Here is a 27,851-nt window from a genome sequence, read left to right as displayed (position 1 = left end):
TGTATCCCTGTATACATTACTGAAGTATTGGAAAAACAAATAACTTGAAAAATTTGAAAGGAAGTTACCTCTATTTCCAAGATGGTGGCATTATATTTTTTTGTTATCCATAAAGTATTCTTTGAAGACAATGGGGATTTTTTGTCAGGTAAACACCTCATCCTGCACAGCACAAAGAGAAGCAGGTTTAATACAATTGTGTAGGAAAAAGTAGACTGAACAAAAACAGAATTCCATGTTAGTCTAACCAACAGAACCATATGTATAAATTTCACAATGCTTGTTTCTATATTTGTGTAGTTCTTAACTTTCACATTCCAGATTTTATGCAAAGAAGCAAAGAGGGGGAAAGGAAAAAAAAATAACAGAGGGGTAGAAAAAGAAAGAGAGACAGAGAGGGAATGCTGTGAGGAAAAATGCTCAAGAAATTTTTTTAGCTCAATTATGTAGACCCACGAGGTTTCTATCATTTCGACATGCTTTGAATAAGTATCTAAATTGAAACAGAGCTAGAAATCGTTTGATGTTCATCCATCACTAAATTTGACCTGTTTTTTTGCATTATGCATGTTGCCATGTTGCTTTACCAGTACTTTGCGTCCCTGGAGACAGGTTTTTATTTTTAGAATTTCTTCTCCTGTGGTTAAGAAAACAAATGTTGCTCTGCTGTATGAAGATTTCTGTGGAATTTAAGGCCCGTGAATGTGACAGACCAGGGTACGGGTGCCTTTGAGAGAACATCCTACCCTTCTCATCTCCACTACAAAAATAATTCGTTTCATTCCTTGACCTCACATAAAACTATTTCAAAAATAATTTTCTCAAAAGATGACAAATTTGATTGCATCCAGTGTGCTGACAGATAGGGAATAAACATAGAAATGCACATTTATGGAAAAAATAGAATAATCATGAACTAGCATCCATTATTTTGGAAGATTACCAAGGAGTAAATCCTCTACACCACATCTTCAGTAGAGTCTCTATTGCTGTAGCATCTTCAAAATGAAAATGAGAAGTATTCAGGAGGCATTTAAACATGGATTTGAAGACAAGGTTCAGTGCAATATGTTTCCTATAACTTCCCCAAATTTGACCTCAAGCAGAAGACGATCCATGCTTCCTCTGGAGTTCTTTGCTCTCCCTGGTTTGCCTGGACCATAACCCTCAGGCAGTGCTGCCAGATGGCCTCAATCTGACCTGTTCTCCCTGTACAGGTGTAATGACAGGGGAGGGGGAGAATTTTTTAAATGAATCAGTGGTGTTCTAGATGGTTAATTATTATTTCCCTGTTTTTTTAATGCATTTCATTAACATTTTATTGCAGCCTGAGGCTAAAGTCCAGGAGACACTTTATAAACCCACACCCCCTCTCTTCCAGCTTTCCATTTGTACTCACTAAGTAGTTCACGGTGGGATGTTTGCAAAACTGCAAATGAGAAAGATTGTAAGGAGACCTGGGTTTAATTTTAGTGGAACAGGAGGTGAATTTTAATCAATGAAACACCCATAAAAGAAAAAAACAACCCACATGAGGTTCTTTTGTTTATCAGCTTGTTCAGTGAGGAAATAGGTGCAAAATCATGTTGAAATTAATTCGCTCTTTCTTTTAACACAGGAAGGTGAAAGGATTATGTTCCTTAGCCAAGGAAACTAGAAAAAAAAATTCTCTCTATTCTTTTAGATTTTGCACAGTGCTTGGGTTCATATGATACACACGAATTGATGGCTTTTAATTGTAAAGAAATGTAGGGAGCTTGAAAGGAACAGAGCAAGTGAACTGGAGCTGTGATCAGGCAGAACAGGAAGATCCTCGTGTTTAAGGCCCAGAGATCTATTGACCTGCCCTCATGTTGTACCCTTTCCAAACTTCCCACTGCATCTTTCCTCCTCCTCCATCTCTACTTGTCAAGCTTGATTTGATTTCAGAGTTGGAACTTGATGTGATGCTTCCACCATGTATTAATTGCCCTGGACGCTAAACACTTGATCTTGTTTGTTTCCCTGAAGCTCCTCTTTGGAAATTTACCTGTTAAAGGGATTCTGTGATTCCAATCTTGTTTCCTGCCTCTGCTTCCCCTAATCATAATGTCCAGAGTTTGCAAGTGAGTAACTTCAACCAGACTTTAATTCCTGAATACATGCTTTACTTGATAATTTAGCCTTAATCTTCTTAAGGACTATACTTCAGTAAATAATCTGGCTAGAGTGGCTTAGAAAGAAAGGCTATAATCCATTTGCCATGGATGAACACACTCCATGTGAAGGCACTCCCTTCATCTCTCCCACCCGCAGACTGGGCGGTAGGGATTGTGGGCTGCATTCTATGCCCTACACATTCCCAAGAGCCTCTCAATGCCTTGCCACAGGATATGCTCTTCTTTGCCTATGGGAAGAACTGAATTCTCTGAAATGATGTAATTAAAATGAATAAACTGCATTCTTGGTCCTCCCAAGTTTAAACATTCACCTTTTTAAAAGTGGTGGGGGCTGATTCTAATTATCTCTTTACATCCCTTCTTTATTATTGAGTTTATAGCTCTCCTCCTTAACCACCCAACATTAATAGAGGCCTTCATTGTGATTCACCAATCATCCATGTATTTATTGAGCACTAATAAATATTTTATTTTTACTACAAAGCACCATGCCAGGTGTGATGGGGAAGGGGAATGGTTACTCAGAAGTAGGAAAGTACCTTGGTCCTTTCTGCTCTCAAAAAGCTTAGCATCTAATTGGGAAGATAGCTTGTGTAGAATTTACTAAGGATTGAACAAACTGTACTGATTAAAAGTAAGACCTGAGTTTGGAGAAGGGAGAGCAGCTCATTTGGCTGGCATGGTCCAGAAGTTCCTAAGTTCACAAAGAAGTCGAAAACTTAAAGCAGGCATTGAAGAACGTGGAGAGTTCCAACAAGAAAAAAGAGATTTGTACAAGTGTACTTGTTAGGAGTGGATTCTGTGTCTAAAGCCCATTTTCCTAAGTTGATGGTTAAATTCCTAGAACGAGACTTGATGGGAGTAGTAGTCTGAGCACTTACAAATTATTGAAATACAATTGATATAGTTTAAATATTTGTCCATACCCAAATTGCATGTTGAATTACAGGAGCCAATCCCTCATTGCTTTATGCTGCCTTCTTGTCAGTGAGTTCTTGTGAGATCTAGTCATTTAAAAGTATGTGGTACCTCCCTTCATCCCCCACCTCTCCCCCCTGCTTTCATCATGTGAGGTGACTGCTCCTGCTTGGACTTCTGTCATGATTGTAAGCCTGCTGAGGCTTCTCCAGAAGCAGATGCCACTATGCTTCCTGTACAGCCTGCAGAACAGTGAACTAATTAAACCTCTTTTCTTATACATTACCCAGCCTTGGGCATTTCTTTATAACAAAGCAAGAACAGACAAATACAAGAATATACTCACAGAAATGTACAAATAAATCTTAGGTGTACAGGTAGTTGAAGCAGCACCTAGAACAAGAAACAGTACATTACTGGAACCCCACAAACCACCTTGTGTTCCACTTTACTCATGCCTTCCAGTATCATAGACTATTTTGCCAAATCTTATGCTTTATTTAAATGGAATCATAGTGTTCACTGTTTTGTGAGGTTCATCCATATCACATGTAGTTGAAGACTATTCATTCCATTGCTGGTAGAATTCCATTGTTTATAACTTATTCATTCTACTATTGAAAACAGTTGGATAACTTCCAGTTTTTGACTACTACAAATAGTACCTTTTTGTTTGTTTGGGTTTTTTTGTTTGTTTGTTTTTTGTTTTGTTTTGTTTTTTGAGACAGAGTCTCGCTCTGTTGCCCAGGCTGGGGCGCAGTGGCGGGATCTTGGCTCACTGCAAGCTCCGCCTCCCGGGTTCATGCCCTTCTCCTGTCTCAGCCTCCCAAGCAGCTGGGACTACAGGCGCCCATCACCATGCCCGGCTAATTTTTTTGTATTTTTAGTAGAGGACGGGGTTTTCACCGCGTTAGCCAGGATGGTCTCGATCTCCTGACCTCATGATCCGCCCGCCTCGGCCTCCTAAAGTGCTGGGATTACAGGCGTGAGCCATCACGCCTGGCCACTACAAATAGTACTTTTAAGAACATTTTGTTACCTGTGTTTTGGTGAACACATGAAGGTATTTTTGTTAGGCGGCACATGCCCAGCTAGGATCTTGTCGAGTTATAGGGAATGCACGTATCCAGCTTTAGAAAACAGCCAGACTGCTTTATAAAGTGGCTGTACCTATTTACTTTCCCACCAGCAATATGAAGGTCCTGTTTGCTCCACATGATTGCAATACTTGTATTGTCTGTCTTGTCCATTTTAGCCATACTAATGAGTTGTACACTGGTGTATTAGTCTGTTTTCATGCTGCTGATAAAGACATATCCAAGACTGTGCAATTTACAAAAGAAATACATTTATTGGACTCTCAGTGGCTGGGGAGGCCTCATGATCATGGTGGAAGGTGAAAGGCACTTCTTACATGGCAGTAGGCAAGAGAGAGAGACTTATGCAGGGAAACCCCCATTTTTAAAACCATCAGATCTCATGAGACCCATTCACTATCATGGGAACAGCACGGGAAAGACCTGCCCCCATAATTCAATCATCTCCCACCAGGTGCCTCCCATAACATGTGGGAATTATGGGAGCTGCAAGATGAGATTTGGGTGGGGACACAGAGCCAAACCATATCAACTGGTATTTCACTATAGTTTTAATTCACGTTTTTTTCCTGATGGCTAATGTAAGCACATTTTTATGTTTATGGTTATTGGACATTTGGAAATCCTCTTTTGTGAAATGTCTGTTCAAGTCTTTTGCCCATTTTTCTAATGAGTTGTCTGTCTTTTTCCTATTGATTTGAAGGAGGGGATCTAAACATATTGTTAAAAGAACCACTTCAAAACTTTAGAGGCACATACAAATAATTTGTTGAGCACAAGAAAGAAAAGATAGTCTCTGGAATTCATGTAGCATGAAGAAAATCTGTTGTGAAAAGAAAATCAAAACAATTTACTTTAGACTTCAAAGGATATTTTCATTCTGATATAGCATTTTAAAAATAAATCTTTTCATAACATTCTCAGCGTCTCATAGTGCATGAAACAAAGCACAGCAATATAGATGTTTTATCTAGATATTTTATTAATGATTATTAAAAATATCAAATTGTGCAAAGGCTACAGTCTGACAATCTGGAAATAAAATAACAAAGAAATAATTTTAAATTCTCTAAAGAAGAAATGAAGAAAAAATTATTCTAAAATGTTGAAGTTTCAAAATGCATCTCTATTTAGATGGTGATGATATATACAGGGATATGTAGCAGATGTGTTGGCCTGTTGCCAATCCTGCTTTTGGAGGTTTTGAATTAAGGAAAGACTGTTGCATTATGTGTGAAATGCCACTTCAGTTCAGAGTCCGCCAGCAAATTGGTAATACCAACTTCATGGTCTTTTCAGACTGATTAGTGGGAAAAGCATTTCCAGGTGCAAATATCCACAAGTTTAAATTATTCTGAAGAAAAAAAGGCAGGAAATACCATATGATCCATCTCTGGACTCTTCTAGTCTCCCTGTAGGCTGAATAACTTTATATTTCTAAAATTAGTTGGGTTTAAGAGTCACAATATTTCTCTTTCTCAAAGAAAATAAGAATTCCATTCCATTTTCAAACTGACACTACATTAAATTCTACAGGTAAAGAGAGTTGAGGTTAAGAGTTAAGTGGAGTGAAATCTCACTGGTCCACTGGGCATTCTTCCAAAATATCTTTACAAATTGTACAATTTATATCAATTTTGGATTGGACAAACTACTGTTGAAAGTTCTGCCTGTCACTCTCCTAGCTGTGATGGAAACATCATCCTCAAATATTGAACATCGATGTATGTGTGGGATGCTATTATGCAGTCTTTGAAACATTTAGAAAAGTATATTCTGTAGAGATAAGACCAAAGACAGCTCATGAGTGTGTGCTCAATGTTTGTGCATCTGGCTTTACTCTTGGTCCCTTTTTCTTTCTTGTGTAGCAAAGCAGTTTTTACTGGTTTGTGGGAAGGTCGAAAAAAGAAAGATATGAAATCTTGATAATAACAGGCAAATATGAGGACATAAAAACAAGTAATGAAGGAAAAAAGGTTTTCATTTCAGTCAAGAATTTTCTTATGAAACCATATAGACTTCATCCACATAATCAAAACCTTATTAAGTTCGTTTCTCCAAAAATTTCCTTAAATTCACACAGGAAGCTTTATAAACACACACCAAAGCACAAAACTTGGGTTGCCAGCAATACCATAGGATAAAAAATTGAGGGTCACTCTGAAGGAAATTTTGGTTGACTTGACTAGAAGAACAGCTGGCTTTATGGATTTCATCAACTTATGTGACTTCATCAGCAAATTTTGCTTGCTTTCTTCTATGGGCTTTTGACCTATGGTGATCATCAATTTAACATCAAGGCACATGACCCAGCAGCATTGTTCTGGGACTTATTATGGAAAGAAAATAAATCAAGAAATGAGGAGTGAGGTCCACATTAACCAAGAGCCTCATATAGAAGAGATCAGTGGGGGCTTTACGTGCTCTAACTAGGGTTAAAATGACTTAAATGTGATATGAGTAAATCAGTTACCATGTATGTTTAGGCTTTTCTGTCAGAATTGAAGCACCATCAATTTTAAATTTCATGAATAAAGAAGTACAATATTGTAGTATTATATATTGTGTTTCTTTGAGTGGTCAATAAACATAATAAATATTTTTCCTCATATGTATTTTTCATAGCATTTTATAAAGGGATTCTTTAAGTCATAAGATTGGTATTCATGAGTGGCTTGTGGAAACTATTATTACTTTTAATCACGCCTGACATTTTTCTTGGGTGTGAATTTCAAGCTCTGAACATAATGTCTATATCCACAAGATAAATCAAAAAGACTGTCACTGTCTGTACTTGATAAAGACCTCTTCAAATTAGAAAAAATAAAAGTAAAAAGAAGAAATGTGGACCAGATGCGATGACTCATGCCTGTAATCCCAGCACTTCCAGAGGTTGAAGTGGAAAAGTCACTTAAGGCCGGAGTTTGGGAACAGTCTGGGCAAGAGAGACCCCATCTCTACCAAAACAAAACGAAACAAAACAAAACCCAGAGAGGCATTATGGCACATGCCTGTAGTCCCAACTACCCAGAAAGCTGAGATGGGAGAATCCCTTGAGCCCAGGAGTTCAAGGTTACAGTGCGCTGTGATTGCGTGCTATTGCACTCCAGCCTGGGCGACAGAATGACAGAATGGGATTCTGTTTCTAAAAAAAAAAAAAAAAAAAAACCGGGCGTGGTGGCTCATGCCTGTAATCCCTGCACTTTGGGAGGCCGAGGCGGGTGGATCACCTGAGGTCAGGAGTTCGAGACCAGCCTGGCCAACATGATGAAACCCCATCTCTACTGAAAAAAAAAAAAGAAAAAATTAAAGAAAAAGAAATGCAAAATTATGAGGAAATAGTTACTTGAAAAGTAACATTTTAATTATGTCTCCTGTCTCTAAGTGTTCACAGCATCAAGATCTATTCAATTTTTAATTCGGTTTTAGGCACTTTGTAAACACGTTTTAAGGTAACCAGAGATTTAGAGAAGCTAGATTTGACCATGAATCTGAGAAAATACTAACTTCAGCTCTTTCCTTTGTGCTCAGAAAGTTTCAGACCATATCATCTCTGAAAAATAGAGGTACCGCACAGGAGTTGCCATGTTTAAAAATAAATGCCTGGCATATGTCACTCTCCTGTTCAGAAATATTTAGTAGATTTCACTTCATCTTTGGGATTAAGTCCAAACTCCTTAGTCTGATATTCAAGAGTTCCATCATCTATATTCCATTCTTATTTCCTGTTATTATCATTATTCTTTCTTAAGGTATGCTCCTTAGATCATGTACACAACAATAAAACAAATGGGTACTTGTTAAAAATGAAATTTACTCTCTCCAAATAATTCTCATACATATTAAATGCTGAGATCTCCTCTTCTAGACGAGCTCTCTGTGCCAGCAAGGGTGGTCTAATGGCCCCAACATGCTTTCTTGGCTTTTATCTTTGGGCTCTGGCTCATAATGTGCAGTTCTGGCAAGTCTTTTCTTTTTATTCTATTTATCAGTCAAGACAGAACTCAATTCTAACTTCCTCCCTAAAACCATCACTGAGTGGTTTCTTTTGAACCTTATTTTTTTCTATACATAAAAGTGGATAATAATAATATAAAAAGGAAAGGATTATTGTGAGATAATGCTATCACTACAAGTAAAATCTGAGTCTCAGAGATCAGGGATGGTACTTGCCAGTGTGATATGAAATTGGGATGCAGGCTTGTGAGATTTCAAAGAAATCCATGCTCTTACATGTTGTCTCCCATGGAAACAAACATGTTGAATGAATGAGCTGGTGAATGTTACCTCTCCCATTCATTTCTCCAGCCGGAGAAGCTCCAGATGTTTGGACTTAAAGACATTCAATGAAATCCTCATTTTTACAAGATACAAGACTTTTAAAATAAAATTTTCCCAGAAGGCTAGTGTATTAAAAAATACAACAGGCCTGGCGCGGTGGCTCAAGCCTGTAATCCCAGCACTTTGGGAGGCCAGGGTGGGCATATCACTTGAGGTCAGGAGATCGAGACCAGCCTGGCCAAAGTGGTGAAACCCTGTCTCTACTAAAAATACAAACATTAGCCGGGAGTGGTGTTGGGCACCTGTAATCCCTGATACGTGGGAGGCTGAGGCAGGACAATCACTTGAACCCAGGCGGCAGACTTTGCAGTGAGTCGAGATAGCGCCACTGACAAGAATAAAACTGTGTCTCAAAAATAAATAAATAAATAAAATAAAAATAAAAATAAACCTACAGAAAATATCAGTCTTTCAGAATTTTCAGGGGTACAGCCCTCTGACTACATTTTTAAGCTCTAGGATAACTGTGAACTCCATGATTACGTTTAGATCTTTGTGAGTTTATATACATCCTGGATTTATATAGACCTAGGCCAGCATCTGTTCCAGGGGAGGGAGAAATAAGTAGGATTCAAACACTCCTCAGAGGTTTCAAGTTCTGTCTAGAATACCTAAAGCAGAAGAAAGAAGGGGAAAAGGTACTACGTAAAACTTGTTCTAGAAGGGGTTTCCAATAAATTAGAGTCTCTTGCCAGAAAGCAACTAACAACAATTTACAAGCACACTTCTATATACTCATGAGGGGTTGGGGACACAGACATAATTAGCAATGGGCTTGTTTAGGCTGTGGGAGATGCCCTTATCCCGAGTTTCTGAGCCATTCTATTTACTCCCACAATGGCTTTCTTGTTAATAGTTTGGTTCTGCACTGTTATCTCTACATCATCCCTTAGCTTACTCCCTTTTCAGAAAAAAAGACATTTCTAAAAAGCTTTTGAGTTTCTTTCAGCTGGTTCTTTCAGTGTACTTTCCTCGGAAACTCACTTTTCTTGTTGCTTTCATTTGAAATTGCAAATTCAAAACAAATACAATTTGGACGAGAAAATTTACAAGTAACATTTTTTTGAGTGAAAAGAGAATTAATTAAAGGGAATTAATCCACAGAGAATAAGGAAGAGAGGAATTGTGCTTACTTATTAACTAATTCAGTTTTTAAAAATGGGGAAATGCTCTTTGAAGTAATCACATGTGGAAAGCACCTGAGCTCAACCTCTTGTAGTGTGAGACTACTCTACATGGTTAACTGAATATTGGAAAATATTCTTGCTAGGGGAAAATTTGCACTGACTCTTGCAGGGGGCAACAGGGCTTTTATGACAAAGGGGTCAAAGGATGCTAGGCCACTGCCCTGCACATTCAGAGGCATTACAAGTTTTCAGGTTCTAAGGGCTTTCCAAGGAGAAAAAGGAGATCATCAAGGGAATGAGGCAAGATTGAATTAAATCTGGGTGGGGATCATGTCAGCAAATGAACATATTCTCCATAGTCAGTCCATTGGATACAAACATGTTCTTGGGCTCCTGGAACTAGGAAATTAGATTCACTTATTGAGATACAGGTTTGTTTGGACCTGGGATTTCTCTATCATGAAATGAAAAGAGAGGCACAGACTTAGAAGAAACTTTCAGCTTATTTGAACCATTTCACCCCCCTCCTTTCCACCCTAAAATTTCTCATCTAGTATATTGTATTTTTTAATTTCTAGAATTTCTACCTGTTTTTTTCCCCAAATCATCTTTTTTCTTCCTTCCTCTTCTTCTCCTCCTTCTTATCTTTCTCTCTTTCCTCCTCTGTCCTTTCTGTGTTTTTAAGGATTCTATCCCTTTGTAAATTCATTTATTTAAAGTCCCTTTCATAGTACTTAAAACCTCCAGTTCCTTGGTGGTGAGCTCTTCCATTTCTTTTACATACTGATGACCATGTGCAATGACATGTTCTGTAATTTTGTGTGTAGTTCTCCATCAGTGGAGGCACAGAATGTGGATGTGATGTTATGGAACAGTTCTTAGATGCGCCACTTTTGCAGGCTACATTTTCATGCTGGTGCCTTGATTTAGTGTTTCTAATATTGCATGGATAGTGAATGTTTGGCTCTGTACTTCTGCAAAGTATGGCTTGTGATTCCATTTGGTTTTTGGCTTTGGTGAGCTTTTCTGTTTCCATTCATAACTCTTGATGAAAATTTCTCTTTATGCAGCAACCATGGGATAGCCTGTAGAGATTTCCCAATCTCCATGCTGTGCATGAAGCTTACAGCCGGGATCCTGTTTTCTGGACAGGTTTAGAACTCTGAACCCCAGGTCTCTATTCAGTTCCAGGACCTCCTGAGGGAGCCTCAGTTCCTATTTCCAGGTTAGATTATGGGTTCCTTCTTCATTCAGGTACCTGTATATTTATTTTTATTAATTTGAGTTTTGCTTTGTATGTAAGTAATTTTTTTACATAATTTTAAGTTGATTTAGAAAAGGGAGTGAACTTCTGTATCTACAGTAATGGCTTTGTTGGAGGTCCTGGGGTCTCATCCTACTTAGCAGTCATCAGCCTAAAGCATAAGTGACCGTGATAAAGAGGACATATATATGAGTTTTGGAATCTGATAGACTTCAGCTGAATCTTTGTTATGGACTGAATGTTTGTGTTCTCTTCCTGAAATTTATATATTGAAACTTAACCCCCAGTGTTGGCTGTTTTTAGAGATGGGGTTGCTAAGAAAGTATTTAAGTAAGTGAAGTAATAAGGATGGGGCTCTGATTTAATAAGATTAGTGTCCTTATAAGAAAAGACACCAGAGAGCTTGTCTTGTCCCTCTACATGTCCTCATCTTCACACAATGAACTCACTTAGGAAAGGCCATGTGAGGACACAGCAAGCCAGAAGAGAAGAGAGCCCTCACCAGAAACTCAATTGACTGTAGCCTTGGTTATAGACGTCTAGCTTCCAAACTATGAAAAAATACACTTCTGTTGTTTAAGCCACCCAGTCTGTGACATTTTGTTATGGCAGCCCAAGCTGACAAATACAATCTTGTTTTCTTTATCATCTATGGTATCTACAGTCAGTTACTAAGGTCTGTGGGCCTCAGTTTTGTCAACCATGAAAACAGTCTAATACCATCCAACTCCAGGGGCAGTTGTAAGTATTAAATGGAAGAAATGCACACAAAAATTTCTAGTATAATCCTAACATTTTGGGAGGCCGAGGTGGGTAGGTCACTTGAGGCCAGGAGTTTGAGACCAACATGGCCAACTTGGCAAAACCCCATCCCTCCTAAGAAAATACAAAAAATTAACTGTACGTAGTGGCACGCACCTGTGGTCCCAGCTACTCAGGTGGCTGAGGCAGAAGAATCACTTGAACCTAGGAAGCAGGGTTGCAGTTCAGCCGAGATCATGCCACTGCACTCCAGCCTGGTACAGAATGAGACGTCATCTCAAAAAAAAAAAAAATTCTAATATGTAGCAGAAGTGTAATAAACTTTGCCTTACCTTTCCCTTCCTTAGGGCTGGGCATTTCCAGAAATGGGGGCCCACTATACCCTCAGGTAGCCAATTTTATTTTTAAACACCTCTGATTTTTTTAAATCCTATCTTCTGATTATGTCATTTGTTTTCTTATATCTCTTGATAGTACGGAGGGGATGTTTGGAGACCACTAAAACAAATTCTCTCTTTTATTTGCCCTATTGATGTACGATTTTGCTTCTCAGTCATTTTGCAAGCCAGGACCCCCAGGCAGTGATGCTTCACCCAGGCCTCGCTCCACCATGCTTGTGTGCCCCAGCTCACTGGTGTTATAACTTGTACGTGTGTTCAGTGGTTCCTGAGCTCTTGTATTGTGCCCAAGAAGAATAAGGATATGCTGGACATTGAAGGGTGAGGAGGGTGGAGAAGATTTTATTGAGTAACAGAACAGCCTTTTGTGGCCTTTTATGGACTCAAAATGGGGAGTGCATGCTGATTGGTTTGTGAGTATGCAAAAAAGGTTAAAGTGAAGACACCACTCAAAGGTGGGGCACGACACTGTAGAAAACCAATTAGGAAAGGGCAGGTATGTGTAAAATAAGTGAAGGGTAGGGATCAATTAGAGGAAAGCAGGCCAAATGGGAAGACAAGTTCTCAATCTGGTTTGAGCTTGGATTTCAGGCTTTAAACTGCCTTTGGCTTGGAGGTGGGGTTTCACCAAGGACCGCCCCTACCTGCCTAGGCATTTGGCTGCCTCCTGCCGCTCTCACTATTTCTGAGCCAACAGAAAAGTAAAGCTCAGGTGTCAGATAGGCATCAAAACATCAGCTACACTTGTAAAGGTGGATTGGTGGAAGCAGTTGAGATAGCACCTACATGGATTCCCAGCACTTGCTTCCCAATACTCGATTCCCAAGCAGTTCAGATAGCACCTACATGGATTCCCAATACTTGACATACTTAACCCCTGGGTCACAGCCTCTTTCCCCCCATAGAGGTCAGGGGCTGCCTTAGGAACAAAGCCAAGAAAGCCTCTCCACAGGGACTTCTAGAGGAAATACAGAAGGGCAGAACTGAGCATGCTTATTTCTTGCTCCCAGATTTACTAGCTGGATAAGTAATTTCTTCTCCCTTGGTGAGGAGGGAGGGAGAGATGGACTTGGGAGAAGGAGGGTTGGACATGTTACCTCAATACCCTTCCTGCCTGGGTGTAGAGGCTCCCACATGGAAACATTAGAAGAAAAAAAGAGTTCTCCTAACCATCATTTCAGTTGCCAAAAGCAAAATGAGACTTAAAAATGAAGGACAATGCTAAAGCCCAACATGTTGCGAACATGTTTGAAGGTGAGTCCCAAAGGAAAACCTGACACTCTAAGGGAATACACAGTAGAACTTCAGCAACGTGAGGTCGGTGGGCATCAGACCTCAGGAAACACAGGTAGCAGGGAGGAAAATTGGCAGGGATTAATAAAAGCGGATTGAAACCACAGACAGGTAAGATTTGTGTGCAAGTCTATGAGAAGGAGAGACATACTGAGGAAAGGCTGGAGAAAGCAACCACTGCCTAACAAAAATGAATGGAGAAAAGTGAGGTGGAGATTAAAAAAAAAGTAAATGAAAAGATGAGATGGAAAATTTGAAACATAAACTGTAAAAAGGTAAGGAAAGATAATCTTCTTGCTGGAGCAGTATTTTTTATATATGTGTAAGGGACAATGTAGGAATTTCAAGGATAAATTAAATTAGTGGAAATTTAGTTCATGTTGGAAAGAAATATGTCAACAACTAAAAGAAGTTAGGCTAAAAGAAAGTAAACATATTTATAAAAATTTGAAATATCTCCCTGTCATCTTATTAATTTGTCACCTCAGCATGGATATTAAAAATGGATCTGCAAAGATACAGTAGTTAGTGTCTCCCACATTTTGCATCATTTTCATTGAATGGAATTTGTCCTCAGTTGTAAACAATTATTTTATGTATTACAAAGAAAGAAAAAAATGCTGCTAATTAAATTCAGATAAAAGTTGCTATCAGATTGCAAGATGCTTCGAGATCTCAGAAATGGTAAAATGTGAAAAAATACATTTTAAAATTAATAAAATACAGTTTTTTATTTCATTCATAGCATTTATCAGAAGTTGAAATGATCTTATTTATTTATTGCTTCTATTTTCTATCTTTCTCCTTTGGACCTGAAGCTCCTTGACGGTAGATACTTTGCTTTATTCACATCTATATTCTCTGTCTAGGACAGTATATGCACATAACAGGGACTATCCTTTGATGGCTGGCTATTGTTGTATACAAGGGAGGGATAAGAACCTGAGAAAAAGCTGGAATTCACTTGATGCCATTAAGCCACCCACTCAAGAAGGGTATAAATCCTAAATGTATCTCTCTCTCTCAAAGATATTTTTAGTTGTCCCCCTCTTAGTAGCAGAGAGTACACCTTACCCCATCACCAATACACACATTATCTTCCATTACTTGGATTATTCCTCCATTTTATTGGGGGGTATAGTCTAGCATTATTAGGGGTTATAGTCTAACATTGATGAGTACTATCACCATTATACACCATTGAAATACCTTGAAGATCCCCTGAGATGTTGAATACTAATAACATCTCTCAGCAATTCAAGCAACAGTCATGTTTTCCCCCAGGTTAGGAGCAGATCATTTTGATTCTTTTGATGAGCACCAGATAAAAGCAGTGGCTTTTACTTAGAAGCCATGCATATGAAGAAATATGTATCTCTAAATCCTAAAGTCAGACACAGTGTGGAGGGATACTTTCAGGGTGGAATGCAGGCCCGGAGGCCAACTTGAGAAGGAGCCAGTCTGGACTCCATTACAGGGACACATGCTCATTGAGTGCAAGGCTGGCGGAATCACATGCAGTATTTAGATGTTGTTTTTACTTTCTTTCTCTTTCTTTATGTGGGTAGTAGAAGTAGAGTATGTCCTACTATGTCCTAAGTGCACAGGTTGCCACTCCATGTGACAGACGCAGGAGACAAACAGCAGTGAGTCCCAGGTGAAACCCTACCTTTAAGCTGAGAATCCTGAAACCCACAGCCCAAAGTGATATCTTCTATTCCTGTTTGCCCACTCTCTCCCAATTGGAGAGAGTTCTTACTGAATAATGCCTTTTTGCCAATCTAATGTTGCCTTTTCCAAAACTACCTACAGCCTGCCCTGCCCTCCCTCCTGTGCCTATAAAGACTCCAGACTCGGTAAAGGGAAGAGAAGCAGCTTGACTGGACAGAGGTGACTTGACTTCAGAGGGATGGCAGGACTTCGGAGGAGAGACAACTTGACTTTGGAGAGACTGCTTGACTTCAGGGAAGAGCTGACCTGAGACAGCTGAACTTTGGGGGAAGATTACCTACCTGTCCTGTCCCCTCTCCAGCTCTCCTCTCCACTAGAGCCATTTCCATTGCTAAATAAAATTCTCCACTTCCACCATCCTTCAAGTGTCTGGGCGACTTCATTCTTCTTGGATGCCGGACAAGAGCTGGGGACCTAATGAGTGTGGGTACCCAAAAAAGACTGTCACACTGGTCCTTTGACCTTGATGGCAGAGGGCAGTCACCCCATGTGAGGAGGCAAGGGGCCCACTGAGCTGATAACACATCACAAACACACCACTGAGCTGTTTGTCCACAAACAACAGAGCTAAGCCATTGTAACATGGCTTCTGAGGCTTTCGGGTCGCAGGCACCCACACCTGGGTACTGCTGCAGGGCCTGCATGGAGTTTGCTTTTGTTGGTGCCCAAAGCAGCTGGCCAGACCCTGCACTCACTTGCTCACATGCTCCCTCCCAGAAGGAGTTGAGTGCAACGCGCCAAGTAAATAGGGTGCCCCCATTTCAAGTCCAACGAAGGGGTCAGGAAAAATCCTGGATCACATGGAACATGTTTATCTTACTTTGAATGCATGCTGGTAAGATCTTCTCTTTAATGAAGCTGATTCCTATGGCTTGCGCTGGGTTAATCCAGAGGAAATCTCTGGGGGTAGGGAAGCTGTGAATTTGGCTATGCGAACATTGCAATTCCTAAAATGCTCTTATTCTCACCAGGAAAATAATATCACTAAGGTTCTTTGCATGTTTTTTGTTATTCTATTCACCCTTTAGTTCTGGGAACCCTAAAGAACCATTTGCTACTTCTGACAGTCGGGAAGCCACTGATACACAGCAGGTAAGATACCCTCAGACCAAAGCCCATGGTGGCCAGAAAAGTTCAGTTCCTGGACCAAGGGCCCAACAGTCATTCATTCATTGTGAAATATTTCTGCAGTATATGTTCATGGTATTGTTATCATCACAATGTGTTATTTATTGAGTGCCATCTCTTCATGTTGGGCTATGTGGAACACATACCAGACTGGGCTTTTCTCCAAGGAAATGGAAATGGAATTCAGATGGTCATGATTCATGAGATAATATAAAAGCTAGTCATGTTGTTCAAACACAGTTTGCAATGAGATCAGCCTTGGAAGGCTCAGATAAAGGAAGAGTTTGATAAGAAAGGAAGGAGGGAAAGTTGCTTAGCCCTAAGGGAGCAAGATATTTTCAGGTATGGGGTACACCATGAAGGTCAGCACCAAAAGGAATAAAAAGGTGAGAGATGGAGGAGAGAATGCCAGGATCATATCAGTCATCAGAAAGGAGCCTTGTGGGAAGGAGCAGAATGAGAACAAGTGACCCAGCCCGGAGTTGTGTATTTGTGGTTGTATCTTGGTGCCATGTGCTGTTTTTCCGGGGGCAGGCTGAAAGAACATTTCCTGCCTTGTTAAGGGAAGTGACTCCACAAGGCTGAGGCTGTCCAGTCCAGGATAGGAGAAGAGAGTCATATCACATCTGTGCTGCTTTTTAATCTCTGCTTGGTTTTGTTTGTTCAAGTTAATGAAAATGATGTGCTATTGTTGTGTAGTGATGCCAGAAAAAGCTTCACCAGAGACTTCAAAAATGTTTTTGGTACTGTGCCCATTTTATGTGGTTTCACTTTCCTCTGTCTTCTGTCCTCTCTGCTCTTTCACTCTCCCTTCCTCTGAAGCCCTTCTCTGATGCTAATGAATTAATATTATGTGACTGGAAGGATGTTTGAAGAGAATTCAGGCTAAGCAGGCAAGGCAGCCCACAAAAGACAAAGTGATGGAAACATCTAAGGGTGAATGGAGTTACTATCATTTATAGTAGACCTATTTGTAGAACCATCCAATAGGAGCACATAACTTACAGTTCCTCAAATTCATAGCTGGAGCTGACGAATTAGGATAAATATACCTCCATCTGGGAATAATTCATTGTAATTTATAAACTCCTTGAGGAAAGGAACTATGTCTTCACCTTCCTCAGTCAGTCCCCTGGGTACCATTGAATCTGTTTTGTCCATATAGTCTTTCAAAATTTATTAAGTATTAGGCACTGTGCTAAGGCACTGTGAGACACAAGAAATAATGGTAAGGCATCCTTACCCTCATGGAACTTAAAACCTTGGGAAAGAGGGTAAACAAGATAGAATGTGGTATCTGCGCTCAATAAGGTAAAATCAAAGAGTTTGGGGATCTTACTGACAAGTGGTATATATCTCTAAGGATTCCCAGGACCAACTGACAGAAACTCTACTGAAGCTGACTTAAAACACAAATGAGAATTTACTGGCCTCAGTCAACTGCAGAGTAAAAAGTAGCACTAGATTTAGGCTAATCAGGTACTCAAACGATCTACCAGGTATCTGTCTTTCTATATTATTTTGACTCTGCCTTCCTATCAGTTGGGCTAATCTCAAGAAAGACTCTATCCATGTTGTAGCAAAGATAACCATTGGTAGCTCCGTATTTAGGCTATACCACCAGAGTAAGAGTAGCAACAAAAGAGTATATATTCCAAAGAATTTCCAGCAAAACTCTCAGGGCTTCCTCTTGCGGGAGCAACTTTGGTAAAGTGCCTACACATTATTATTGTTGCCAGACAAATGAAGTAGACTGATCGGTGAGGCTTAGGTCATGTGTCGCTTCCCTGGAATGTAAAGGGTAGAGTCAGGTCCATGCAAATCACAGGACTCAGAGTGAAGAATAGGCATTTTTTCAAGTGAAAATCAGGGTTATCAGAACAAGAGGGCATGAATGCTGGGTACATGAAAGCAACAGTGCTTCAGAGCTATCCCAAAAAATTGGTGGAAATTTATGAAGGAATAATTGTGACTCCCCAAAGATATATGAGTTTGAGTGATGGACATGAGGACTGGGGGAACATAAATTCCAGTCCTTTCACTTGCACATAAAAGAGCTTAGTCACATGGGCACACCTAAGTGCAACAGGGAGCTGGGCAATGTAGTTCCTAGCTGTGCCTTCATAACACCACACTAGAGTGAGACAATAGAGTCTGATGAACAGACTCTATTGTTCCCATTACAAGGGGGAATTTAGGGAGGTGTTGGGATTTTTAGAGGAGTTGATGGTTGAGGCGACATCTGAAAGAAGAGTAGGAATTAAGCAGAGAAGGAGTGGGTGGTAAGGTGAGAAGGGTGGTAAGGTGCACGTGTGTTCCACATTTGGGCTGGAGAGGCAGTGATCTAGGGAGAAGTATATACAGGTGTAATTACAGGTATGAGTGGAAGGATTTACACCCAAGCATTAACACTGTCACTTTAGGAGTAAGGCAGGAAGAAGAGAAGAGGAAGATCACTATTTTTTTTTAACTTGACACAGTAAACTTGTATTGCTGTTTTAACATTTTAGTCCTGTAAAATTCAATGAGAGATTTGCAGAAAGTGGTACCTAATATAACAGATGTTTAGATTTGAAAGAGAACTTGGGTATTATTCCTAGAAGCTGAGAATGGTATAGTAACTTTGTAAAATCTCATTCAAAATAAACAAATTTTGAGTTCCGAATGCAAGTTAACTGGTTAATTTGTTTAAAAGTATGTGGTTTTTTAGTTGCCCTCAACCATCATTTATATTTTCCCCAGATTTTCTTTGTGTGAATAACTGCTATTCATTGAGCATGCACTGAGCACCTGGCACAGTGCTAGGCCTTAGAAATACAGCAATGAACATGGCATTTGTGAACTCTGGACTCACAGAGCTTCAGTTTGGCTTTAATTTGTTCATTAATGTCTGTCAACTAATGAAGGCAATGTAAATAATATATAAACTCTCTAAGTTTCAGGTTCAGGATTCCTAGAAAAAAGTTAAATTTGAAACCATTCAGTTATGGTTTCCCAGCTATCCAGTATCTGAGGAGTAACTTCGCTAATGTTCTATTCACTTGGATGCAACATGATATTATTTCTACTTGAAATCGTGTCATTTGGCAAAAACAACCTCATCCTAAATGATCTATCTTTCAGTGACTTTAGGTGTATCTTAGAACAATATTAGTCTTAAATTAGAAAAACAGAAAAAGAAACAATAAGTTTGGGATTATCCAATTAACTCCTCGTAGCTTTGTCTTCCCCAAGAGTAAATGTCAGTAGTAGTGTTCTTGTGGGGTGTTCTAAGTTTTTATTCTTTTTATTATTTTAAAACAAACACTGAAGGAGATCTATACCAACTTTATTGTGGCCTATGATTTTATAAGGTACTTTAAGATTTCTCCAGAGCTTTGTTTAAAATTTAAAGGACATAACAACTCATTCAGGTAAAAGATGGGGGCACTGAAGTGGGATGGCAGGAACATTTATTTAAATACTTTTACCTGAAATAGGCTTATATTCGAATTGGATGAATAAGGTTGTTTTTTCTGGATCCTTTCTTAATCTGATGATAGGAAAAAGGTAGATCTGATAACAGATTTTTAAAGCGCTAATTACCTTTCAAATGCCTTAGCTCTCTAGCTGAACACTTCTCCCCCAGCATGAGCTAAGGCAAGGTAGTAAATTAAACATTACTTGATAAATAAGTCTTTGAACTTTCTATCTATAATTTATTGCAATGAAGCAGAAAAACAGATCTGTACTCAGTTGGTGAGAAGGCTTTTATATGGTTGATGGTTCAGTTTCATAATTTACTTTTATGGTAAAGAGACACATTGGAGTAATCTCTCTCTCTGATTATTTCTTGGCATCAATGAACACTTTTGTTTTCTCAAAAACAATTCTATCAGTCATTTAAAAAAATTGGACCCTACATGCAATTCTGGACATAAAATCAACTCTGAACATTTGGCTTCTGTACTCCAAGTTAGTAATATCTTCACAAGATTTAAAAATATGTATTTGAGAGTAACCTTCAGGTACAGCTGGCAGTAAGCAGATATGTCTTCATATGCTGGGAAAACAAGAGAGGGTGGAGGGGCAATGAAGTGGCAATAAAGAAATAGGTCTACCGGAACTTATTCATTCATTCACTTATTCTTTCATTCCACAAATATTTACTAAGTGTTTGCTACATATAGACACTGCTGCAGGTGCTGGTAATTAAAAGTGAATAAGATAGACATTATTGCTGTAATACTGTTGACACAGGCTAAACAAATATTAATCAGAAAAATCTTATTTGATACCAGTGGTGATCTATACTATGATGGAAAAGTTATAAGGAGATTATATGACAAAGAGGTCTAACCTGGTCTGGGGAATCTAGGCTTCCAGGGGTAAGTGACATTTAAGCAAAAATCTGAAAGATTAATGGAAGAAATAAAAGGAGGGACATGGGGAAGGGGTCCAGACAGAGAGAACAGCATGTGCAAAGGACTAGAGGCAGAGACTGGTGCGTTTGAGGGGCTAAGAGGTAGTAGATTACTTTTAAATTTTTGAGTCCATTTTCCTGCCTCCACATGAAACCCACTGTCATCCATCTAGTTGTCAATCTGACATCTTCTGGATGTCTAACAGATGGCTCAAACTCACCGAGTACAAAATAGAGATCTTGATTCTACTCCAAAAGCCTGCTCCTTCCCTAGCATTTGCCATCTTAGCATCACCATGTACTTGGTTGCTCAGCCCAAAAAACCTTTAAACCTCGGCTCTTCTTTTGCTCTCACATCCACATTTAGTCCCTCAGCAAATCCTACTGGCTGTGCAGTTAAAATATCCTGAATATAGCTGTTTTTCAACGGCTCCACCACAGCTGCCTTGGTATAAATCACCGGTGTGCCTCACTTGGCCCAAGGCAAGAGCTTTCTGACTTCTCTCTCTGTCTCCACACTTGGTTCTACCTGATACTGTATTATACGTTCCATATTTGTTTGCTTTGTTGAGGTCATAGTCCTTATTTCTTTTGCATATTGTTCTAGTGCCTGGAAAAGTTTATGACCCATTACAGGTACTCAATAAATGTGGAATGAATGTGTAAAAGCCAGGATGGCTGATTGATATAGTATGGTTATTTGTCCCTGCCCGAATCTCATGTTGAATTATAATCCCCAATGCTGGAGGCAGAGGCTGGTGGGAGGTGTTTGGGTCATGGGGCATATGCCTCATGGCTTGGTGCTGACTTTGTGATAGTGAGTGAGTTCTCGCAAGATCTGGTCGTTTAAAAATGTGTTGGATTTCCTCCCTCCTTTCTCTCTTGTTCCTGCTTTCACCGTGTGACATGCCTGCTCCCCCTTTGCCTTCTGCCATGATTGTAAGCTTCCTGAGGCCTCCCTAGAAGCTGAACAGGTGCCCACGCCATGCTTCCTGTAAAGCCTGCAGAACAGTGAGCCAATTAAATCTCTTTTCCTTGTAAATTACCCAATCTCAGGTATTTCTTTATAGCAATGTAAGGACAACCTAATACACTGATATATGGTAAATGAGGAGAGGCATGGTACCAAACGAGATGGAGAAGGTAGAGGTTTTTAAAATAGGCAGGGCTTTGTAGGCCATCTTAAGAAGTTTGGACTTTCTTCTCAGAGAAGTAAGAAGCCATTGAAGGTTATAAGAAGTGGCTGTAATACAATCTGATTTAGGTTTTAACGTTTTTCAATGAAATTTTGAGCTTGAATGTTTTATTATCCTCATGAACATGTTCAATGGGCCCATCACTTACTCATCTATTTTAATTGTTTTATGTAAATATGCTTAACAGAAAAACACTTTGTGTGAGATTAAAAATGACTCTTTCTATGGAGACAAATAACCTGATAATTATATCATTTTTACTTTAGATGGGCAGTAACTAGTATGTAATTTTTAGAATAAAACATTATTTTTTAAGAATTAAAATTGTATTATTGCCAAAATATATTTCCTTATACTTTTATATATTGTATTAAGCCTTGATAGACTCAGTTTACTTACATCCTTATGAAGATAGTAATTCAAATAGAATGGCTACTTTGAGTTAGGGGCCAAAAAAAAGCCTGTGGAGATTTTGAATGGAGTCCGGGCCACAGCTTAGCACAGCATTCTCCAAATTTTATTCTAAACACTATATTTCCCCAAGATATTCAGAGGTGCTTGATGTAACTGGGATTCTGGTGCCAGAAAAGCCTCAGAAAGGATGGACTACATGAAATTACGTGCATTTAATTCAGGACTTCAAGATCCTATAATTTGCTAATAAGCACTCTGAATCCCCCAGAGGGGAACGTAGAATGCAGCATTTCCCACTCTTTTTCACAGAACACCTGTTCTGCAGTGTATTAGTTCATTCTCACACTGTTTTAAAGAAATACCTGAGACTGGGTGCTTTATCAGAAAAGAGGTTTAATCGACTCATGAGTCTGCAGGCTGTACAGGAAGCATACGGCTTCTGTTTCTGGGAAGGCCTCAGGAAACTTACAATCATGGTGGAAGGCAAAGGGGAAGCAGGCACTTCACATGGCCAGGAGCAGGAGGAAGAGAGATGGGGGAGGTGCCACACACTTTTAAACAACCAGATCTCATGAGAACTCACTCAGTCTACAGTACCACTGCATAGTACTAAGGGGGGATGGTGCTAAACCATTCAGGAGAACTCCGTCTTCATGATCCAATCACCTCCCACCATGTCCCACCTCCAACACTGGGGCTTACAATTTGACATGAGATTTGGGCATGGACATAGATCCAAACTACATCATGCAGAGCATGGTTTGGGAATTGCTGATGGGCAAAGGCGCAAGGAATGATGGGTAACTCAGGATACTAGCAGGCCCAGCTTCAAGGGCATGGACCGATGCAAGCCTACGGGGCTCAACTCTCAAAAGGAGCCGTGTGTCTGGTTTAGTACTCTGCTGTTACCATCTTGAAATTTTTCATAACTTTTTAAGTATTTAAACTTGTGTTTTATAGGAGAAGTCCTAAGGGACCCTGGAGCCTGCGAAATAATAGAGGGGTTACACTGAGTCGCAGCATGTGCACAGGAGGGCTCAGGCAAGCTTGTACAGAGCAGTTGCTCAGGCTCCCTGATGTGTACATGCACTGGGGCAGTCAGGGCACGATGGGAGCCCAAGTGGTTAGCTGATTCTGGTACCTGGGTCCACATTGGTGGTGTCTATGAATGCATCAGGAACAGATGCATCTGCAGTGGTGACAGCACTCCAGGACCCAGAAAAGAGGAGGGCTCTGCCTGGGGACAGCTAGGGGACTCAGGTGGGAAGCCAACTTGCCAGTCATTTCTCATAGCCAGTCCCGTCTCTGTGGCATCTTTGAGGCCTGAGCATTGGGACAGGAACTGCTGGCACTCAGGCTGTAAATGTGGTCAGTGAATTATTATGAGATAAAAGTGTACACCTGGATAGTCCAAAAAATATATCATGGGGTTACTAGAATTCTTCAGATTTTAGAACCTCTACTTTTGAAAACTGCTGAATCATTGCAAAGCAAATACTGTGTCCATAGGCTTAGAAATAGAAATGAATTTAAAGGTAGTCATAGTCATTGGAAAACAACACTATTTTCATATAAAGCTGTGGATGAACCAATTGAGAGGAAAACAACTTTTAAAATTTTTTATAGTTGAAGACACAGTGATAGAATATGTAAAGAAACATTTTGTACTATATACAAATCATGAAGAAACTTTCCCCTGCCTTCCTTCCTTTCTTTTCCTTTCTTTTCTTTTTTCTTTTCTTTTCCTCTCCTCTCCTCTCTTCTCCTTTCTTTCTTTCCTTCTTTCTATCTTTTTCTTTCTTTCTCTTTCTTTCTTTCTTTCTTTCTTTCTTTCTTTCTTTCTTTCTCTCTCTCTCTCTCCCTCCCTCCCTCCCTCCCTCTCTCTCTCTCTCTTTCTTCCTCTCTTTCTTTCTTTCTTTCTTTCTTTCTTTCTTTCTTTCTTTCTTTCTTTCTTTGCTTTCTTTCTTTTACTCAGAATCTTGCTTTTGCTGCCCAGACTGGAGTGCAGTGGTATGATCATAGTTCATTATTGCCTCAACCTCCCAGGCTCAAGCAGTCCTCCTGCCTCAGCCTCCCAAGTAGCTGGGATCACAGGCACATGCCACCACACCCAGCTAATGTTTAAAAATTGTTGTAGAAATGGGACCTCACTATGTTATCCAGGCTGGCTTCAAACTCTTGGGCCCAAGCAATCCTCTCACCTCAGTCTCACTAAGTGCTGGGACTACAGGTATGAACCACTATGCCTAGCCTCAATTTCTTGCAAAAACACCACAAGTTACAAGAAATGTCAGAAGAAATATTAAAATGCCATTGTATAAATTTACATTTGCAACTAAATTCAGACTTACACAAAACTTATTTTTTGAAGAAATAAATCTTTCTGAAAAATTGTTCCACAGAATCATTAGCTCTAGATATGTTAAAATTTATATTCTGAAATAATTTATCTGAATTTTATCCCAATGTTGTCAGTCTATAAAAAATATTAACAGCTCTAGTAGCAGTAGCATCTGAAAAAAGATATTTCTCAAAATTAAAAATTATCAAATTATTTGTGATATTGCATTTGCCAAGAGTGCTCTCAGATATCATTTTCCATTATATCAATTGAAAATGAAGTTGCTAAAAGAATAATTTGAATGACCTAAAAAATAAGTTTTCAGCAAACCAAGCCAAAAGATTTCTACAATCAATATATCATACTAATAAAATTAATTTTTGTTATATGATATAGAATTATAACACAAAAATGTTTATTCAATTTCTAAGTTTATGTTGTTACTCATTTATCACTTTTACCCTTATAACGTCTTAAAAGTATTAACATATTTTTAAGGTAGAACTTAAAGGTAAAGGTAAAGAGCTTTTAAGGTAGAACTTTGTGCTTTTAGATCTACTTTTTTCCTGCTCTTTGAACAGGGGTCTCACATTTTCATTTTGCACTGGGCTTGGCAAATTATGTAGATAGGCCTGGACACTAGATGTGAACTGATGAAATTAAGTGATTCAAACTACTGTTCCTCAAAGGGTGTTTGAGATGTTTTACAAGAAATGTCAGGATGGCAGACTAATGCAAGATTTGTTTTAGATTTGGATTCTACAGCAAAAGATACAGTTTCCACCAAATAAGCTTTAAAATCCTTCCCACTTTCATAGCAAGCTAGGATCCTAGAAGGCCATGTAGGCCACTTGCAGAGAACACAGAAGATACCAAGAAGAATGTACATAGACAGCCTTGTCAACAAAATTATTGCATCCATTGATTCCCTTTAAGAATTAGAATAGTCAAGGTCAATTCCTGATGGTGGAGGTTCTCCAATACTCCAAAAGAATTTCTATAAACGGGAAGAAGTATCTATTGTATTGGGGTACTTCTAAAATGTTAAAAAGGATAACTTATACCTAAAGCCTGAGAACATGTGAGTTTTTTTGTGTGTTGTTTTGTTTTATGTATTTTTTGGGTGTATTTATGTGTGTTGGGGGTGTGCTGTGTGTGGACATGGCGGTGGTAATTGTGCTGAGATGAGCAACGTTGTTGGAGAGAATGACTCGTCTGGGGAGATTAGAGGACAACATCCCATGAAGGATCTGATAGGCCTCAGTATGGATTTGGGGCTTTATTCTAGGGAATTCAATAGTCTTATAATTCTGGGAGCTAAAATGCACAGTTCTTTCAATAATCTTTCTGCTGATAACATGACATAAAATGAATAGTTTCTACAGCATATTTCAACCACAGTTTAGAAAAGAGAGTTGTTGATTGATGATGTCATTTTTGAGAATTGAGAGGTTTGAGGAGAATTATAGCTTCCTTACATTGAGAAGAATTTTCGCAGGTCATTTCCCATTGGAAAAATTAGGTCATGTCTTTGTTCTAAGAAAGCCCCATGCTTTATGGCTTATTTCATTCCCTTTGATGAATTGATTAAGTGCTTTGAGCAGGCAACCAGAGAAGGAACAATAGGCCTGGGTAGATAAAAGGAATGACTTTAATGTTATGATTCTGTATTGAGGAATGTTTTCCCAGATACAATACAATATAGTAGATCATGCAACCTCAATGACTACTGATAAATTTTGTTTTGAATGTGACCATTGAATTTTAAAATCCAGGTAAAAGAAACAGGACCTGTAACTCAAGACAATTAAACAAATTTAGGGGCATGTCCTGAGGACTTAAAGTATTATTATTATTATTATTATGCTTTAAGTTCTGGGGTACTTGTGTAGAACGTGCATGTTTGTTACATAGGTATAAATGTGCCATGTTGGTTTGCTGCACCCATCAACCCATCATCTACATTAGGTATTTCTCCTAATGCTATCCCTCCCCTAGCCCCCCGACCCCCAACAGGCCCCAGTGTGTGATGTTCCCCTCCCTGTGTCCATGTGTTCTTAAAGAATCTTTAAATTTGCAAACGTGACTAGATCATTGAATTTCTCTCCTATAATGCAATAAACTATAATTTGAAACTATAAAATAACATTTTCAATCCTTAACTAAATATTCCATTCTAAACTTCTATATAATTTTGGCCAAGAGCCATCATTTTAAAGTTTTTCTTGATTTTTGTTTCATTACCATAATCAGCACTAGTAATTGACTCTTTTCAGGGCCATATTCCACCACAAAACAAAACTTATTACTTCTCAAGAATTGCCAAATAAACAGTAATGGGTAGAATTGGAAAGCAAAGGTAAATGCTTATAAGATTGAGTCAGTCGATATAAATAGAAAAGGGGAATTTTTATGTTTAATTGTGGATTTAGATAACTATGCTTTTACTATAAAAACATAATAATACAAGCATAATAATAAATGGTAGCCAATCCTGGCCTCATTTGGAAAACAGTAAGGAATGGTAAGGAGTGCAGCAAACTAAAGAGAACATATCCAGCTAATTCTTGCCATGTGGGAATTTTTTTAAGGGAAGATACAATTTTTTTCTTATATATATATGTGTGTGTGTATACCTATATGTGGGTACGTGTGTGTTTATGTGTGTATATATACACACATATATAACAGCTATATAAATATATGTATATATAAGTTCTCTCAGTGTTTAAACTTTGGCTAGAATGTTAAATGCCATTTCAAACAAACAAAATATGTCAGTAGGCTGATTAACTCCAAAGGCAGCCAACTTGTGAACCTTTGAGTATAAAATACTCAAGCCCCATTGAGATGCTTTGCTAGGCAGTTTTCTAGACCATTGTTCTCCAAAGAAGGGACGCCTGGGGGAAGGGGAGAGTGGTAGAGAGAGGGTGTGCTAAAAATGTTTTATTAATAGGGAACAGCAATAAAGAAGTTTAGATCCCCCAGCCGTGCTAGACACAACAGCATAACACACAAGCCTACTACCCATTCAGCTCATGGGATTCACATTCGTTTCCATGTTTCATTCCCTTTTTTTTCCCATGGAAGGAGTAAATCTCACTGTGATCCCTCTATTGAGTAGACATTTTGAGTCTGGTAGCTTTAGGCAAACACCCATCCATTCTGATGTTGTTATGGTGGCTTGTTTCATTTCAATTTACTAATACATCAAAAGAGTCTTTAAATAGTTAAAATGTATTGAACCGTCACTATGTTATTACTGTTACTAGATACTTCT

At 39.0% G+C, this 27,851-nt stretch overlaps 1 protein-coding gene across 1 annotated transcript in view; it reads left to right on the top strand.

The window, feature by feature from the left end:
- The window catches only part of LOC106635381 (uncharacterized), a 76,895-nt gene extending 61,469 nt beyond the window's left edge, over positions 1-15,426 (top strand). The window contains exon 3 of the mRNA XM_055095902.2: positions 15,172-15,426. Within this exon, the coding sequence (XP_054951877.1) occupies positions 15,172-15,201 (30 nt within the window). The 3' untranslated portion in view covers positions 15,202-15,426. The remainder of the gene's footprint in view (positions 1-15,171) is intronic.
- The last annotated feature ends 12,425 nt before the right edge of the window (positions 15,427-27,851 follow it).

This window comes from Pan paniscus, chromosome 10 (genome assembly GCF_029289425.2).
Source record: "Pan paniscus chromosome 10, NHGRI_mPanPan1-v2.0_pri, whole genome shotgun sequence".
Classification (NCBI taxonomy): Eukaryota; Metazoa; Chordata; class Mammalia; order Primates; family Hominidae; genus Pan; species Pan paniscus.
This window is presented reverse-complemented; position numbering and strand designations above follow the sequence as displayed.